Source organism: Lissotriton helveticus, chromosome 9, assembly GCF_964261635.1.
Source record: "Lissotriton helveticus chromosome 9, aLisHel1.1, whole genome shotgun sequence".
NCBI lineage: Eukaryota > Metazoa > Chordata > Amphibia > Caudata > Salamandridae > Lissotriton > Lissotriton helveticus.
The window spans coordinates 26506466-26525315 of NC_136070.1; the positions used below are offsets into that span (position 1 = coordinate 26506466).

The window sequence follows — 18850 nt, forward strand, 5'->3', positions numbered from 1 at the left end:
CATGCACTAGAGCAATGAGGCAACAGAACATTCCAAGCACCAGAGCACTGAGTGACAGAACATGTCAAGCACCAGAGCACTGAGGCAACAGAACACTCCAAGCACCAGAGCACTGAGGCAACAGAACATTCCAAGCACCAGAGCACTGAAGGAACAGAACATTCCAAGCACCAGAGCACTGAGGCAACAGAACATTCTAAGCACCAGAGCACTGAAGGAACAGAACATTCCAAGCACCAGAGCACTGAAGCCACAGAACATTCCAAGCACCAGAGCACTGAGGCAACAGAACATTCTAAGCACCAGAGCACTGAGGCAACAGAACATTCCAAGCACCAGAGCACTGAGGCACAGAACACTCCAAGCACCAGAGCATTGAGGGACAGAACATGTCATGCACTAGAGCAATGAGGCAACAGAACATTCCAAGCACCAGAGCACTGAGTGACAGAACATGTCAAGCACCAGAGCACTGAGGCAACAGAACACTCCAAGCACCAGAGCACTGAGGCAACAGAACATTCCAAGCACCAGAGCACTGAAGGAACAGAACATTCCAAGCACCAGAGCACTGAGGCAACAGAACATTCTAAGCACCAGAGCACTGAAGGAACAGAACATTCCAAGCACCAGAGCACTGAGTCAACAGAACATGTCAAGCACCAGAGCACTGAGGCAACAGAACATTCCAAGCACCAGAGCACTGAGGCACAGAACATTCCAAGCACCAGAGCACTGAGGCACATAACATTCCAAGCACCAGAGCACGGAGGGACAGAACATTCCAAGCACCAGAACACTGAGGCACAGAACATTCCGAGCACCAGAGCACTGAGGCAACAGAACATTCCAAGCACCAGAGCACTGAGGGAACAGAACATTCCCAGCACCAGAACACTGAGGCACAGAACGTTCTAAGCACCAGAGCACTGAGGCACATAACATTCCAAGCACCATAGCACGGAGGCAACAGAACATTCCAAGCAACAGAGCACTGAGGCACATAACATTCCAAGCACCAGAGCACTGAGGCAACAGAACATTCCAAGCACCAGAGCACTGAGGCAACAGAACATTCCAAGCAACAGAGCACTGAAGGAACAGAACATTCCAAGCACCATAGCACGGAGGCAACAGAACATTCCAAGCACCAGAGCACTGAGGCAACGGAACATTCCAAGCACCAGAGCACTGAGGCAAGAGAGCATTCCATGCACCAGAGCACTGAGGCAACAGAACATCCCAAGCACCAGAGCACTGAGGCAACAGAACATTCAAAGCACCAGAGCACTAAAGGAACAGAACATTCAAAGCACCAGAGCACTGAAGGAACAGAACATTCAAAGCACCAGAGCACTGAGGCAACAGAACGTTCCAAGCACCAGAGCACTGAAGGAACAGAACATTCAAAGCACCAGAGCACTGAGGCAACAGAACGTTCCAAGCACCAGAGCACTGAGGCAACACAGCATTCCAAGCACCAGAGCACTGAAGCCACAGAACATTCCAAGCACCAGAGCACTGAGGCAACAGAACATTCAAAGCACCAGAGCACTGAAGGAACAGAACATTCAAAGCACCAGAGCACTGAGGCAACAGAACGTTCCAAGCACCAGAGCACTGAAGGAACAGAACATTCCAAGCACCAGAGCACTGAGGGACATAACATTCCAAGCACCAGAGCACTGAAGGAACAGAACATTCAAAGCACCAGAGCACTGAGGCAACAGAACGTTCCAAGCACCAGAGCACTGAGGGACATAACATTCCAAGCACCAGAGCACTGAAGCCACAGAACATTCCAAGCACCAGAGCACTGAGGCAACAGAACATTCAAAGCACCAGAGCACTGAAGGAACAGAACATTCAAAGCACCAGAGCACTGAGGCAACAGAACGTTCCAAGCACCAGAGCACTGAAGGAACAGAACATTCAAAGCACCAGAGCACTGAAGCCACAGAACATTCAAAGCACCAGAGCACTGAGGCAACAGAACATTCCAAGCACCAGAGCACTGAAGGAACAGAACATTCAAAGCACCAGAGCACTGAAGCCACAGAACATTCCAAGCACCAGAGCACTGAAGGAACAGAACATTCAAAGCACCAGAGCACTGAAGCCACAGAACATTCCAAGCACCAGAGCACTGAGGCAACACAGCATTCCAAGCACCAGAGCACTGAAGCCACAGAACATTCCAAGCACCAGAGCACTGAGGCAACAGAACATTCAAAGCACCAGAGCACTGAAGGAACAGAACATTCAAAGCACCAGAGCACTGAGGCAACAGAACGTTCCAAGCACCAGAGCACTGAGGCAACAGAACGTTCCAAGCACCAGAGCACTGAAGCCACAGAACATTCCAAGCACCAGAGCACTGAAGGAACAGAACATTCAAAGCACCAGAGCACTGAGGCAACAGAACGTTCCAAGCACCAGAGCACTGAGGGACATAACATTCCAAGCACCAGAGCACTGAGGGACATAACATTCCAAGCACCAGAGCACTGAAGGAACAGAACATTCCAAGTGCCAAATATCAAAGCTATACAGCACTCCCAGGACTAGATCACTGGAGCAACACAACACCCGAAGCTGTGAAGCGTGGAAGAGACAGAACATTCAAAGCGCCAGAGCCTCGAAGGAGCACGCGCCCCACAGCACCAGACATTCAGAGTAACGCGAGATTCGAAGCTCCCTGAAGTGTGTCAGAGTGACTGCACCCCAGCCCCGCAGGCCTCATGTCAGCCTAATCTGGCCCAGATCCTTGGAAGGCCTCATTGATGAAGCAGAGCAGGCGTGCAGCTGCGCAGTGACGTCAGTCTCAGCTGTCAGGGCCCCTCCGGTCAGGACGTCAGCTGCTGCCACAGACACGGGGTGCTGTGTATCAGGATGCAGGGGGGTGTCCGGGGTAAGAGGGTCTCTCTGCTGCGTCCCAGTGTCCAGCAAACGGTTTACCTAAATCACTGCCTCAACCCGAGACGCCTCCATCCTAGGGCCACATTTATGAAGGCCTTGCGCCACCGGTGCGTCACTTTTTCCCATGTTAAAAGTGACGCACCTGCGGCGCAAGTCCTTCATAAATAAGGCCCCTAGAGAGCAGCCTGAAGCTCTGCACGGCCAGACTCCTGCCCTGCGAAGGACGAGAGTTTCTGATCACGTGCGCGCATCTACTTGAGAATGAGCGCGCGTCACTGGTAGGGCTGGTTGGCCAGTCCTTTCGTTTTCAGTTTCCTCATTTGATAGTTCCTAGTTCGTTTCTTTGATTTTCCTTTTTATGATTTTAAGTTTCATTCAAAAGATACTGCAGCTCCCAAACCATGGTAAGGGGCCACTTGCTTACCACTCATTCATGTGCAATGCGACGCGTCCCGCGTGGGCATCGGATATAAACCAAATGACCACCATGGAACCCTGTTGTCCATGGTCTGTCATTGTTTTACTATCGAAGATGGTCAACACGTTGGTTCATACAGGCACATGCATCAAAGCTTTTTGCGATCGCAAACGGTGCAAATCGCAAAAATCGGCCGTTCGTGATCGCAAAATCAGCTTTTGGGATGCATCAAGGGTGAAGGTCCTCGCAATTTGAGAATTCGCAAATATTTGCGAGTTCTCAAATTGCGATTGCATTTAAGGAATTGCATTTTGCTATTCCTTATATGCAATACATGAAAGTTTTAAAAATAGTGATTTTGCAATTAGGGGGAGTAAATAACCATGAGGTTGAACCTCATGGTAATTTGCGAAAACTTTGAAAAATGCACTTTTGTGCATTTTTCAAAGTTTCATGTTGTGCACACACATGCCCTTAGGCCATGTGTGTGCACAACATATGTTCACATATTAATTTCAGGGGTGCAATAGGGTGTCCTGCACCCTTGAAATCGCATTCTCAATTTGCGATTCACTAACTGCGAATCGCAAATTGAGAATGTCTTCCCATTCATTCCTATGGGCCTCTATGGGGAGGTATTCCTTAATTACGACTCGCAATTTGCGAGTCGCAATTAAGGACTGTTTAGAAATCGCACATTTTTCAGCGATTTCTTCATGCATAGGCTTTTGCGATTTCTTAATTGCGATTCCTTAAAAATCGCAATTAAGAAATCGCAAAAGCCAACAATGATGCATGTGGCTGTAAGTTTTTTGGCCTTGCTGCAACTTTAAAACAATGATAGGCTCTGTACAATACCACTGCAAGACAGACACCCGCCGCTATGTTTAGTTTTGTTTTTGCAAGCATATTCCCACTGTGTTTGAGCAGCAGCAAGTTTTATTTTCCTACTTCCATCTATTAATTGATTTCTGTTTGTGTGTTTTTTATTGTGGTTTGTCAGAAGGTGAATGCGTGAATGAATGAGCGGATGGATGAATGCAAAGATGAGTGGCCGTGTACATGTATGACGACTTGATGATTGCTTAAATCCATAAATGATGCAAAGGCATTTTCATTCATAGTCCAGGCCTGTGGCATTGCCAGTGCTTGTTTATCCATATGGAATTCAACGCTGTAGAGATGCCTGGAATCCGCTAGAGGGCGCTCAAACATTGCAGCAGGACAAAAGGATCCTTCGCCAAGAAAATGTCGATTGTGAAACCGGAAAGAAGCAAGGCCAATGAACAGCAGCCAGACAGAGGGACAGGCAGGCCTGTGGCCCCCACCAGCAGCTGGGATTCAGACAGACATTCACCCTTCACTTTCTTAGTGTTTGTTTAGTTTCCCTGTGAATCCCAAACTCATGAAAATAGAGGGGAGTGCAGGGTGAGGGGTCACAGGCTGATAACAGAGGCTGAGCAGTCGTCAAGGGACATCAGCGCCGCAGAGACCCCCTTCCACAGGGACCCAGCTGTCCTGACTTTTGCGCCCTCAACCTGCAAGATTGACTACTGTGATGACCTTGGAAACACAGGGCCTCATTCATGAGCCCATGCCACTTTTGCGCCTCCGGTGCGTCACTTTTGTGACGCACCGGCGGAGTAAAAAATGCACCTTGTTGCACCATATTTACAAAGTCACGCATCTACCTAGATGCGTCACTTTGTAAACCCCTGCGCCACATTATACGTGCCCCAGGTATAATGTATGCAAGGGGGGCGTATTGACGCAAGAAAGGGTCATAGAAGTGACACAGTGAAATCACTGCGTAATTTTTTTTATGCTAATGCATCAAAATCTTACGCCTGCCGCATGGCAGACGTAAAACTAACGCAGGTACTAACAACATGGGACTTGCCCCATGTGAAAGTACACATTGCTGGAGTTGCGTCACTTTTGTGACACACTCCAGCAATGCGTCACTTTTGCGCCTACAGATACTTCAGAAATACTGACGTATCTGTAACTCCTTGCGACATGATGCGTCATACCTTAATATGACGCATCGTTAGTGTCGCAAGGAGGGCGCAGTGAAAAGTGACGCATTGCTGTTTTCGCGCAGCGATGCGTCACTTTTCATAAACGAGGCCCACAGAGCGCAGCCGACCCACCTACTCTGCATCCGAGCACCCCAGCCTGGGTACCGACGAACCAACTGTGCTCCCTTGCTCCCAGAACCCTTGTGACCCGAGCTCCCCAGTGGGAGCTCCCTTACTTGTCCCCTCGTCCCCCTTTGCAGTCCGTTTTTAGGTGGTCCCCCCTTCTCTCCACCAGCATAGCACACAAAGCTACCAACCCGACCAGCACCTCTACACCCCGACGCCCCAGGGCAGGTAACGAGTAACTGCTGGTGCTACTTTGAACCTTGGCCCTCTACGAGCCTAAGTCCAGAAGGAGACCCCATAAACCGACCATAAATACTTGTTTGCAACATATGCCTTTTTTCCCATAGGAAAGCATTGCTGCGTAAAGACGCATTTAAGTGAACATTTTACTTACCTGTAAAAATCGATATTTAAAAAAGTACTTGCTTGATAATGAACTTCTGGGTATCAAAATGTATATAAAAATACGCCTTGTTTTTGTAAATTGTCTTGGATTTATTCTTGAGCGTGTGTCTCAATTATAAACTCTCTGAGTACAACAAATGCCGAGCCCTACCCTAAACTGCTCACCCACACTGCCGCAAAAGAGAGCATTTAGTGTTATCATTTTTGTTTCTGTAAACCAATGAGGGGTGCCTGGACGCTCTACACAGTGCACCTCGTTTTTGTCCACTATAGAGAGAGCCAGTTTCCTACAATAACACTTAACATTGTAGTGACTGGTGCAAAGCATTCCTTGTCCGCCTTCACCTACAAGCCCCTGGGCCGACGTCAAGGTTACTTTTTGACAGTCCTCCGAAAGTCGATGCTGCAGCACTGAGTTACTTCATGATAACTTTGTTATTTATAGAGCCAGTAGTCTGCAGTTGCGGGCGCTATATGGCAAGCAGGTTATGGTCGACGAGGAGCTATCCTCGCCGTTGTAAGTTCATACCTTTTACATCACCAGCTCTCTTCCTTCGGGCACCATGATTTACATGTGTCAAAGAGCTATGAATGGGTCTTAAGGCACTTTATGAAACAAATAAATACATATATAACACAATGGAGCTGACAATAACATCTCCCAAGCACTTGTGCTTTTGGACTTATCGGCGGCCTTTGACACGGTCGATCATGAACTCCTGATCGACCGTGTCAATAATGCGGGCATTCAGGGCCTGGCCCTGAAGTGGATTAGATCTTTCTTACACCAACGCTCCCAGGCGGTCCATCTGTCCACCTTTTCAGCAACACAAACTAGATTGACTTGCGGGGTCCCCCAGGGCTCCGCTCTATCGCCCCTCCTGTTCAATCTGTATATGCAACCTCTGATTGTCTCCCTTCGCATTAGCCCGGTTACCATCTTCAATTACGCCGATGATCTTCAGCTGGTATTCAACCTTGATTCCACCACTACATCCGGCACTAATTTCCAATCCATCATGCTTTCTGTTAGCGAATGGATGTATCACAGCCAACTAAAACTCAATCCTGACAAAACAGAGCTTGTCTTAACCGGAGGGTCCTTAAACCCTTGGAACTCTAGCTTTTGGCCATCTTCCCTTTGCACTCCTCCCCATCCTGCAGACTCCGCGAAGAGTCTCGGTGTCATTATATGCAAAGACCTGTCAATGAATCCCCAGATCAACGCAGTAACATCTTCATCCACCTTCGCAGAATTCGGAAAATCTGCAGGTTCCTGACTACGGAGGCCCTCACACTTGTCATCATGGCCCTGGTCATTTTTCGCATCGACTACGCCAATGCTCTTTATGTTGGCATTCCAGCCTATCAGCATCACCGCTTACAACTGGTGCAGAATCAAGCAGCCAGGCTTATTTTTCGCCAACCCAAACACCAACATGTTTCCCCTCTGTTGAGGAACCTTCACTGGCTCCCGGTGGCCAAACGCTGCATTTTCAAACTCGGCTGTACCATCTTCAAGGCACTATCTGGTCAGGGCCCTGTTTTTGTCGCCTCTAGGATTCATCAGTATACCCCTTCCCGCGATCTCCGCTCCTCCCACCATAACCTGCTTTCCATCCCCGTCTTCAAACGGAAAAAACACGGTGGCCTCAGATTTTCATCTTTGGCCTCCAGGTTATGGAATTCTCTTCCTAATGAAATCAGATCAACATCCAGTTACATTTTATTCAGGAAATTTCTGAAAACCCATCTGTTCCGGCAAGCCTATGAGTAATAACGCCTCTCATTATTGTCCTTCCGCTCCTAGCGCCATGAAACCGCCTGGTGTCCGTGCGCTGTGCAAATAATTTTAACATAACATAACATAACAGTCCACACTGTAATGGCAAAGCTTGCGAAAAGTTGTATCAAATCTTTGTGAAAACAGGTTACAGTGTAGAAGTTGCAATGAATGTTGAGGTCATTGGAGCGACAATCTTTAAATCTAAATGCTGAGCCTCTGAAATCTTTCCGGAAAATCATTTTAAATGCAATCCTTTTTTCACATTTAACTTATTTTTAAGATCAGAATGTAAACTCATTTATTTACCACCAATTCTTTCACAAAATAACATACTTTTTGCCGCCTTGTTTAGATTTCTTCTGTTGTGTGTGCCTTTTTTACGCGCCTCTTGAAAAAACTGTGTTTATAATAAAAGACCCTCTCTAATTGTCATGAATCATCTGACATTTGCATATTATAATACGTATAATTTCTATCTCCCATTAAGTTAATTATTATTTTGTGTGATACGTATGACGTGCATTATCATTATTTCAATGAAGATGGTAATTAAACGAGGCCGCCCGCGTGCCGTACAGAACATTTGGCTACAGCGACATTTGTTTAACAAGATGATATTATGGATCGCACATTTTTGGGTGAAACCCCTATTTTGTCTGGGGTAACTACTATTTTATAGTATTTGATTATCCTACGTATTTTCTCAGATTGTCCGGGGGTCTTAGGTGGACTGTTTAAGGAAGAACAGTGGGCCAATATTGCAACGGTTAATTTGTACATTTCAACAATTGGCTCTTCATTCGGGGGAGGGTGGGGATTTAAATTAATCTGGCATTCAGGATACTTTAAACTACAGCATAAGAACAGGATTATGGTTGAACCAAAAAACTAAGGGCCTCATTTATGAGAAATGACGCATCGCTGCGTGAAAGCAGCGATGCGTCACTTCTCAGTGCGCACTCCTTGCGACATTCCTGATGCGTCATATTTAATGTATGACGCATCATGTCGCAAAGAGTTACAGATACGTCAGTATTTCTGACGTATCTGTAAGCGCAAAAGTGACGCATTGCTGGAGTGTGTTACAAAAGTGACGCAACTCCAGCAATGCGTCCTTTCACATGGGAAAAGCCCCATGTGAAAGGGCTTGCATCAGTCTTACGCCTGCTGTGAGGCAGGCGCAAGATTTTGACGCAATAGCGTCCTAAAAGTGACGCAGTGAAATCTCATAGATTTCACTGCGTCACTTCTACCAGGCTTTTTGCGGGGGAACGCCCCCCCCTGCATACATTATACCTGACGCAGGTATAATGTGGCGCAGGGGTTTACAAAGTGACGCATCTGCTTAGATGCGTCACTTTGTAAATAGTGCGCAACAGGAGGCATGTTTTACGCCGAAGAGTGCGTCACAAAAAGTGATGCACCGGCGGCGTAAAAGTGACGCACGGCCTCATAAATGAGGCCCTAAGAGTGTATGGACCCGGTTAAAACCATTACAAATACCACAGGGGTATCACTACTGTGGACTCAGAAAGCTCTGCCAGAGGCCTGTTATCCTTTTATCGTGAATTCTTCTTCAAACATGCGGCATTTGTGAACTACTTAACAAACCTATCAAGAATGTTTCGGCTAGGTTCTTCAACAGGCCTTCATCAGAACAGTTTTTCATATAACAAAGTTCCAGAGGGTTTGTGACAACTGCACAGTCTGAAGTTGTTACTCCAATGGAGGTGCTTTTTGCTGTATTATGGAGCCAGTTTTGAAATTGACGGACGAAGCACAATTTGTCTGGGTTGCGGAGGACATTACCTCTGCTATCATAATGGTACTCCGTCTGTCAAGTTTAGGGAGTACCACCGGCCCAGCAGTAATCTCTGGAGCTTGGAAGGATCCACCGTCACAGCGATTCCCTTCAAGGTACAAAAAGACTGGTAGACGTCGGCAGTCAGTTTTGTCGGCCGTTCACTAAACATATAACTTTTACTGTTCTTCAAAAAACAAACTCCCGAAGTGGAAGTTTGTTTATGAAAAAAGAAAAACGAATGACTCCCACACCTAGGGTGACCAGGTGTCCCGGATTTGACCGGACTGTCCCGGTTTTTCAACAGTTGTCCCGGCAGATTTCGGCGAAAGTGGCTCCTGTCCCGGTTTTTTTAGGGGGTTAACTGGAAACAGTGCGAGTCACTTTTTTAGGTGTTCCAAAGAAGGGCTAGTAAGCTGCTGTTATCAGTAAGCAATGTAATTAACCGGCATGGTGCTGATTTTAAAAAATATATTTCATTGATTTTCTTAGTGTCTCTTCTGTGTTTCTATGAGGATGAGGGCCGTCATTCGTTGCCACTTTATTTTGTACATTTGTAGTCCTTCCTCTATTTTTGTGAAATGTCCCAGTTTTTGGGTCACACGATCTGGTTACCCTACCCACACCCTAAATAGGGCAGGTGGTGTAATGCCCTTAATCTCGCATATATTTGTTATTTTATGCTATGGAAACTGTTGTAACTGTGGGCAACCTATTCTTATGAGAAGCGCTCTAATACCTCCGGGTCTAGCCAGCGCTATATAAAACTCTTCAAATAAATAAATAATCGGACAGCCCCTACTTCGCCGGGCAGTCGGAGGAAGATTCCCGTCGACAAAGCCAACCAAGGTTCTGACTCTAGTAGGCTGGCCGTGACTCCATCTCCAAATGAGGTGGGCGGAGCGTGGGTTTGGAACCAGGGTACCCCGTCATGTTTGTGACGGACTACTCTGTACCCCAGAATGTAAATGAGCCCCTGAGAATACTTGATGCAAAGTGTGAATCAGATCAGGTCCCACTACATTGATGGACAGACGTTATGTAATGTACTGTGGGGCAGATTTACAAGCCCCTTGCGCCCGTTTTACGCCGCTGTTGCGTCACTTTTGTGACGCAGCGGCGGTGCAAAAGATGCAACATGATGTGGGGTACTTACAACGTGACGCATCTGGGACTTATGACAGACAATCTGCCTTTACTCCACCTGCTAAACATGGCCTGGTAGTTCGGTCTGGACTGTTCCCATTGGGCGCAGGGTCAAGACTGATTTGCAAATGGCTGGATCTAAACTGGAATGGCGTGGGGATCAAAAATCTATGGATTTAACCCAGATCTGTGACTGGGGGTGAATGTTTGATTGGTTCAGTATTCTATCCATCATCTGTTCTTTTTGCAGGTGGTGAGAGGAAGGCTGGGTGGTTGGCGGCAGCTAGAAGGCTGGGTTGGTGGTGGTGAGAGGAAGGCAGGGTGGTTGGTGGTGATGATGGAGTTGGTGTGGGTGGTACCCGGAGGAGGGGCTTAGCTATCACTGGTGCAGCAGGTACAGTCTCTCCAGAGCCCAGATGTCTGAGGGGCCCATTGAACCCTCTAAATTGCAGTATTTTACTATCCCAACAGCAGTTAAAGGCAGCATTTTCCTCGCTTGCGCCAGGCCCGCAGCATCCTGGCTACCCTGCCGTGCCAGAGATCACACGGTGAGGTCAGGGAGAGCCAGGGACTCAGGCCCCCGGCTCAGCACCCTGTGAAGCTCAGGCTAGAGAGGTGCAAGGACCCCAGGGGAGACGGCGAGTTTCCTATGATGGTGGGGGAGAGGCAAAAGGGAAAGGAGGGGTCAGTATTTAAAAGGGGGGGCATTCAAGGAGGTCTTTATTTTAAATGGGATAATGATTGAAAGCCTCAACCCAGGTGAATGTTACCCAGTTAAATGTGGGCGGAGCCGCGGAGTAGAAAAGGGGAGCAGCCTGTCTAGTGACCCCCCTGTTAAGCCACTCAGAGCCAGCTCAGAGAAGATGAGCGGTTCTAGGTCATGCTTGTGTCTGCGGCTGGAACACTCCTGCACATGGTTGCATGCACACGCACACACGTGCACGCACGCACTTACACATGTACATTCTCCCGCGCACATTCTATCTCTTCTCTGTGGGTTCCTGTCCCCAGCTCCTCATGTTCCAGGGTTGACCTGTTCCTGCTTCCTCGACAGCTTACATTACCGATGTCATTTGGAGTTTGACGGACAGGCTGCCAGACCACTAGAGTAATGAGGCCCCCCAACCCCTCCTCTGGCAGACCTCGGAACCCCGCCTAGCAAATTGTGAGTTGCCCGCTGCACTGGTGGAGAGTTTTCACTGGTTTTCACTGGAAGTGGTTGTCGATTCCTCACAGGAAACACCAGGGTCGAAGAGCCACCCTAGACGTGGGATGGGGTGGGGGGGGGGGGGGGGGGGTCCTGGAGCTGGTTTGCCAGTGGCCCTCTAGCGGCTGGTCAGTGGCAGGGGGTCTGCCACAGCAGCTCCGTCTGAGACCCCGCATGGAAACGAAGGACCTCATTTACAACAATTGTAAGCAGGGCAGCGCTGACGTCACTCTTCGGAGCTGCCGTGCGTCAAAAGAAAAGGACAGGAATCAATGAGATACGGCACATTCCTGTCCTCGTACACTGCGCTGGCGCACAAACGTCTGCCTAGCGCCAACGCAGGCAGCCTTGCACCATGGCGAAGGGGGCCTGCGTTGAAATCAGATGCTTTTGTGCAGGAAGGGGCAACTTCCTTCGCAAAAACATCCCTTACACCACCCCTGGGGAGACGCAGGGATTTGACGCATTTCCAGTTGTACGCTATGTTGTAAATCTGGGGCAGTGTCAAAAAACCATGGGCGTTGAGCGGGAACACCCACTGCAAAGCTCATGACATGCTTCCCCGAGGCAGTGTGACACAACGCAGAGGCTGCGCTGCATTGCCTTACACCCAGGGGCGTAACACAGGCCCCCGCAGCCCACGCGGTGCAGGGGGCCCCGAAGCTCCAGGGGGCCCCCTCGGTACTGCACTCTGTCCGGAGAGCTCCTAATTGAGCCCGGAGGGGGCCCCGCTACATACCTTGCAGGGAGGCCCCCTCAATTTTCGCTACGCCAGTGCTTACACCATAACTACGAGGCCATGTAAAGTCACGCAGGGTGGCTTTCCGTGGCCTCGGAGATATAGGTCTGCACTCTGCGCCGCTGGAACGTCAAGAAAAGCGAAGTTTTGTCAGTGCAAGGCACCTGTGAATAAGCCCCAAAATGCTTTTTCCATCCGTGAATGAGTCAAGGAAACCAGGAGTGGGGCGGGAAATGCTTTTTAATTTTTTGAGGATTTCCTGTTACTGCAGGACTCTAAGTAATTTATGTGTCCATTATATTCCTCCATCTTGAGCACTCCTGCTCTTCCTGCGGCCGGACACTCTGTAGTAGCTGCAGCCAAGAGCAGAGACCTGTTCATTGTATCCTGCGATCAAGTGCCCGCCGCCCTCCCCACCACCCTCCTCCGCTGTATCCTGCCATCGAGCGCCCCCCTCCCTGCCACCCTCCTCTGCTTCTCTGCAGATGCATTTCACTTGGTCGATAGAGATGGCTCCTTTCCCAGAAGATGCACCATTGCACCTTCACCAACGTGGGTGTCCTCAACTCGCCTTGAGGAAAAGAGAGACGCAGTGCCAGGCTTGAGACTGCGCACAACAGCAGGAGATGGCAGCCCCGGCGAGGCCGCAACCTCCCTAACGTAAGGGCCTAGAGAAGAAACGTTTGCCACCTGAGCGTTGTTCACACTGCTGTGTAAATGGTGTTCCTCATTACCCAAGGTGTGACATTCACAGCTCCCACGATGTGTCTGTGAGCTGCCAGGATTTCTGGGCCGGTGAAACAGATTGAAAGGGTAACACACTGCATGCAGAGTGCCAGCACTTTAAACTGGTAGGTAATTAATCAAATTAGAAATCCTCTTGTGTCAACAGGCAGATAAATGGTGTTAGATGCTGCAGAATATATATTTAGTTACTTGGAAGCGTCACAGAGCGCCTTGGGTCTCACAGGTAGGTGACCGCCCCAGTGCCCGTGGCACCAATTCCCGGGGCCCCAATGCCCATGTTAATATGTTATGTTAATATAATTTATATCGCGCACAATTCATCCCGAGAGGGGTATCTCGGAGCACCGCAAAGCACAGACAATGCAGCAACTGTTCAAATTAGAGCTTCACTGTCTTAAATGATTTTCTACATTTAAGATGATCACACACATTCGAATATGAGGAGGTCGCCTGTTCCGATTCAGAGGGGACGATAAGAAAAAGATGCGCCAACGGTGCAGGTGCGTCTAATCTGAGGGACCGTCAGCAAAGCCTTCTCGTTGGAGCCTAAAAATCTGACTGGGCGGGAGAAGGTAAGCTTGGAAGACAGGTGACTGGGACCTTTACCTGTCAGGGATGTATGTGTTAGACGACAAATTCTAAAGAGGATTCTTTTCCAGAGAGGCAACCAGTGAAGTGAACGTAAGAGACGAGAGGTTGATGTCCCAGATGGAAGATTGCAGATGAGATGGGCAGCAGTATTCTGCACAATTTGAGCTTTTGATAGCAACGTCTCATTTGCAGAGCTCGATAAGTCATTGCCATAATCTAATCAACCAATTATGACCTGTGCCTGTACCAACGTTTTCCTTACTGAAAGTGGGAGGAAGGAAAAAGTACTCCTCATAAAGCCCAGTCTGTTGAAACAAGTGCCAATGGTAGCCAAGAGCTACTCCTTCATAGAGTTTGGTCCAATCGGACGCCGAGGTTCTTGACTACTAATTTGCGAAGAGGAGCCTCACCGAGTTCTGAAGACCACCAGTCCGAGGCCAAAGTCGTTGGTCCTAGCCAAACAACACAATCTCCGTTTAAAAAAAAATGTTTTTATTGGTATTTTCACATTACAATAACCAAACACATCGGGGACACTAAGATCACTGGTACGCTTGCTGATCTCACAGGGAAAAAGTACGAATTCAACTGAATTCTTAGTGAACGGGCAGGCCTATGGATAAAGAAATACAAACAAATTAACCTATGCGAGGCAAACAAGTCAGGGAAAATCCTAGCATCATACCTTAAGCACAAACAAAGACAACACTGCATCTCCACAATTACAGATGCAAACAACATCACACACACCCAACATAAGGACATCCTACGGACATTCATGGAATTCTACCAAGAGCTCTACAAAAGAGACGATACTCTTGATCAGGCAGGCAGCAGGGCCTACCTAGACAGTCTCAACTGGCCCAAGATTTCAAATGAGGAAGCCATGGCACTAGGTCAAGACATAAAAGCCGAGGAGATTACAAATGCTATCAGGTCCCTGAAGGACAGCAAAGCCCCAGGCCCAGACGGCTACACTGCCTCTTTCTATAAAACCTTCCAAAATCAGCTCCTACCGGTCATAAAAAACGTCTTCAACCACTGCGAAAGGGAAGGGGCGGTAACTGAATCTATGTCGCAAGGAAACATAATTGTCATACCCTAGGAGGGCAAAGACACACAATGTCACAAAAACTACCGCCCCATTTCCCTAATCAACATAGATTACAAGATATACGCCAAAGTCCGAGCCACAAGACTAAACAAGGTGCTTCCACAGCTGATTGGAAACACACAGGTAGGCTAACTGAAAACGCATATGTCTCACGACAACACTAGACTCCTTTGCCATGTCATGGAACACTCTTCCAAGTCAGACAAACCGACTGTAGCAATCACGTTAGACGCAGAAAAGGCCTTCGACAGAGTGTCCTGGCAATTCCTAGAACAGAGCTTGCAAGCGTACAACTTGGGTGAGAGCTTCACGAGGAAAGTAATGGCACTATATAAGAGCCCCAAGGCACGATAGCTATTAACGGGTCGACATCAAACTAATTCGGCCTCCAGTGGGGCACGAGGCAAGGCTGCCCCCTATCCCCAGCGCTGTTCCTACTAGCACTCGAACTCCTGATTAGAGACATCCTCGAAAACAGAGATATGGTGAGGGTAACCATCGACAAGACCACAGCCAAACTTGCAGCCTATGCCAACGACATACTCATAATAACAGAGGACCCAGATCATTCCATATCAGCACTCATGAACACCATAGAGAGGTACTCCAACCACTCCGGATTCAAACTCAAAAGAGACAAGTCAGAATGTATACCACTCAACATTCACACAACCAGAGAGCTAGCAGACAAATCAGAGTTTGCCTGGCAACCAGGGTTCGTTAAATACCTAGGAGTCCAATTCGGTAAGAACCTGAAGACCACCCTCGAGCAGAATGGGAAAATAATCGTAGAAAAGATCAAAGAACACAATCTCAGTTTTACCAGCGTTCAGCTGGAGATGATTTTCAGTCATCCAGTCAGCAACTGCTCTCGTACCGGCTGAGAAACAAGCTTCAGCTTTGGCCAGGTCATCATTGAGAGAAATGATCAGCTGTGTATCATCAGCATAAGATGTTACCTCGAATCCAAGGGCTTTAACGGTTTTGGCAAGGGGGGGGCACATAGATGTTATGCTAAGACATGAGCCTTCAGGCACCCCCTTGTCCAGATTCATGATTTATAGGGACCCAAATGATAGTTTGGGTTCCGTTTGTGAGGAAATTCTCGAACCTTTTTAGCGCTAAGTCTTGGATTTCAATCTCTTGGAGCCTTTGTACGACAAAGAATCACCCTGAGTTAACCACATTTTGCATTTGAGAAGCGTCATTCTAAGGCCATATTTATTACATAACAGAATCCCATTAAAGCATTGGATTACCACAACACACAGAGCATATTTTATACTTTGATGACAAAGAGTTGGAGAATTTCAATACATTGGATTCACCTATCTCAAATTGTTGGTGTCATGTTTGTTTACCCCGCTGGCCTTTAGAACACTGGCCACTTAACTCGGAAGCTCGGGTGCCAGGGCCGGACTGGCTACCCGGCGTTTTGGCAGGCTGCCGAGCTGGGGGCTGATGTCACGGCGGTGGGGGCTAATTTCGTTGATGGAGACCTGAGTGTGGTTCGAAATAAACAAAGCAAAATGAATTTCGCTCAGCACACGCAGGTCCCCATCAACGAAATCAGCCCCCAGCTCGGCAGCAAGCCAAAACGCCCGGTAGCCAGTCCGGCCCTGCCGGGTGCAAACACCGCACCCATGAGATGCAATCCTTACACGGCGAACTCCCATGCTCCCTCACAGGGATAGGAGCCAAGGCCAGCAAGTCAGCTGAGCCCCTGAATATCCATGACCGAGCTCCCCAAAAAAGGATCCCCCTGGCACCCTCTGGGATATGGCCTGGGCAACCGGGGCGGGTCTTGGCACCTGGCGCAAGCTCCAACATCCCACCAATCCTAGCGCAGTGCAATGGAGTCCCCAGAGTACCAATCGCTGTAGAGCACGTCACGGCTCTGCCTTACACAACGTAGTACTCCTGCCCCAACTTGATCAAAGGTTTAAAGCCAAATGTATCGAGAATGTGCCGCCTTCTTGTTCAGCATGCCAAGGTGTCGCTAGCTTTGTGGCCACATTTGACTCCTTCCCCGCACCAAATACAACAAATCATGAGAATAGTTTAAAGAAGAAAAAAAACTGGAGAAACAATCACCCATCCACAATAAAACTTCCCACTCATCGCCCCAAACATCAAGGGACGGGCGGGCAGGTATTACAAAGCTTGTGACCAGGGGGCAGAAGAGCGCATCGGTGGTCGGCAGGGGCAGAGTAAATCAGGAAGTGAAGTGGGGGTTTGGAAAGAATGTATGACGTTACAATGCATGCATTTACAATGCATGCCTTTACAACGCAGTTTTTACATCGAAACATCCTTTACAACGCATTCTTTTACATAGCCATTACATCGCATTATACCATTACAACTTATACCATTACATCGCATTTAAGGTAAGTGTTGGATAGTGTAGGGATAATAATTACTATTCTAACTCCAGTGAGTGCAATAGTAGGGTGAGTGTTGGATAGTGTAGGGGTAAAAATGTATATGCCCACTCCAGTGAGTTCAACAGTAAGGTAAGTGTTGAATAGTGTAAGGGTACTATGCATTGCAATGGTATCAGCCCCACCTAAGGCCGGTATCGCTATCATGGTATTGCCCCTGAGATCATTTTTGTTACTTCACAGCACTGGACTTTAGCCAAAGGTCAGCTTTGTGGGGTTATTAGAGTCTGACTGGGGAGGCGGGGCCTTTCCGCTATTCATCAGTTATGACCCCTTTGATGCAGAGGATCAATGGATGTGGAGTCCCGACACTCATCGTCATCGGCCCCTAAGTCTTTCAAATACCATAATATAACAGTAACATGCCAAATAAACCTTATTATGAACATATTGTTTAGATACAGCTGTAGATAATTGTTTTGAATACAGAACAACTTTGTGCATCTTTAACCAACTCTCTTAAGCCCCTCACAAGGCCTTTCTCCATCTTGAATATGCTAGTTTGCAAATTTCAAATCTCCGTTTTCTCCTTTATTTCCTCCCAACTCCTCCTGAAATGTGCATGGGTGCTTGGATAAAATACCACAACGGCGTCTCCACACTTGCATTATTACAGAAGTGACATGGCCGGGATGTTGCCCACTCAGAGGCGCTCACCTTGAGTTGCACCAGGTGCGCGTCCACGTGGCGGCTCTCGGTGTCCTGCTGCACTGAGTAGGTGAGGTCCTGCACCCTCCGCGAGGTGCCGCGGAGCCACGTCTCGATCTCCGGCAGGTGGAGGACGATCTTCCAGTCCGCCCCGGTGTGCAGCGGGGGCGGCTTCTCGTACCGTGGTCCATGCTCCTCCATCTTGGCGAGGCCGTACTCCCCATTGGGCGGTCCCGTGTCCAGCCCACTGGCCATCCTTGGGGACGTGCTGGCCCCCAGGGCGTGCAGCTCTTGCGACATCACGGGGGAAAGCGCTATACTCATGTCCGGAAGTGGGACTTCAGCGCTACAATCATTCCGAGTAACACTGAGGAGACAAAGCAGAGGAAGAGGCTGACTCACTCTCAAATTTCCAATGTATTTATTTATTTTGTTATGGAACTCCTACGGAGGTCCACAAAAACACACCAACAGATTAAAAAAAAAACTTTACACACAATACAAAATTCTTCCTTATACATTGCTGTAAAAATTCTTATATCAAACATACGGACTCGCTCTCCGAATGAGGCACAAGTGCTTTGCCGAAGCCCAGTCAGTGCACAAGCACCAGAGCACAACGATAGGCATAATGACGTTTCAGACAATGAAGTAAAACGCCGCCGCCCCCACCCATCTTTGAATTTAGGCCACACCCTGCAGGCATCTGCTCTGAAAGTTTTTATTTATAGGAATGCA

At 48.3% G+C, this 18850-nt stretch overlaps 1 protein-coding gene across 1 annotated transcript in view; it reads right to left on the bottom strand.

Annotated features, from left to right (window-relative positions):
- AKAP6 (A-kinase anchoring protein 6) overlaps window positions 1-18436 on the bottom strand; it is an 848588-nt gene extending 830152 nt beyond the window's left edge. Inside the window, exon 1 of the mRNA XM_078659390.1 lies at window positions 18122-18436. Coding sequence (XP_078515516.1) covers window positions 18122-18436 — 315 coding nt within the window. The remainder of the gene's footprint in view (window positions 1-18121) is intronic.
- Between the last annotated feature and the right edge of the window lie 414 nt (window positions 18437-18850).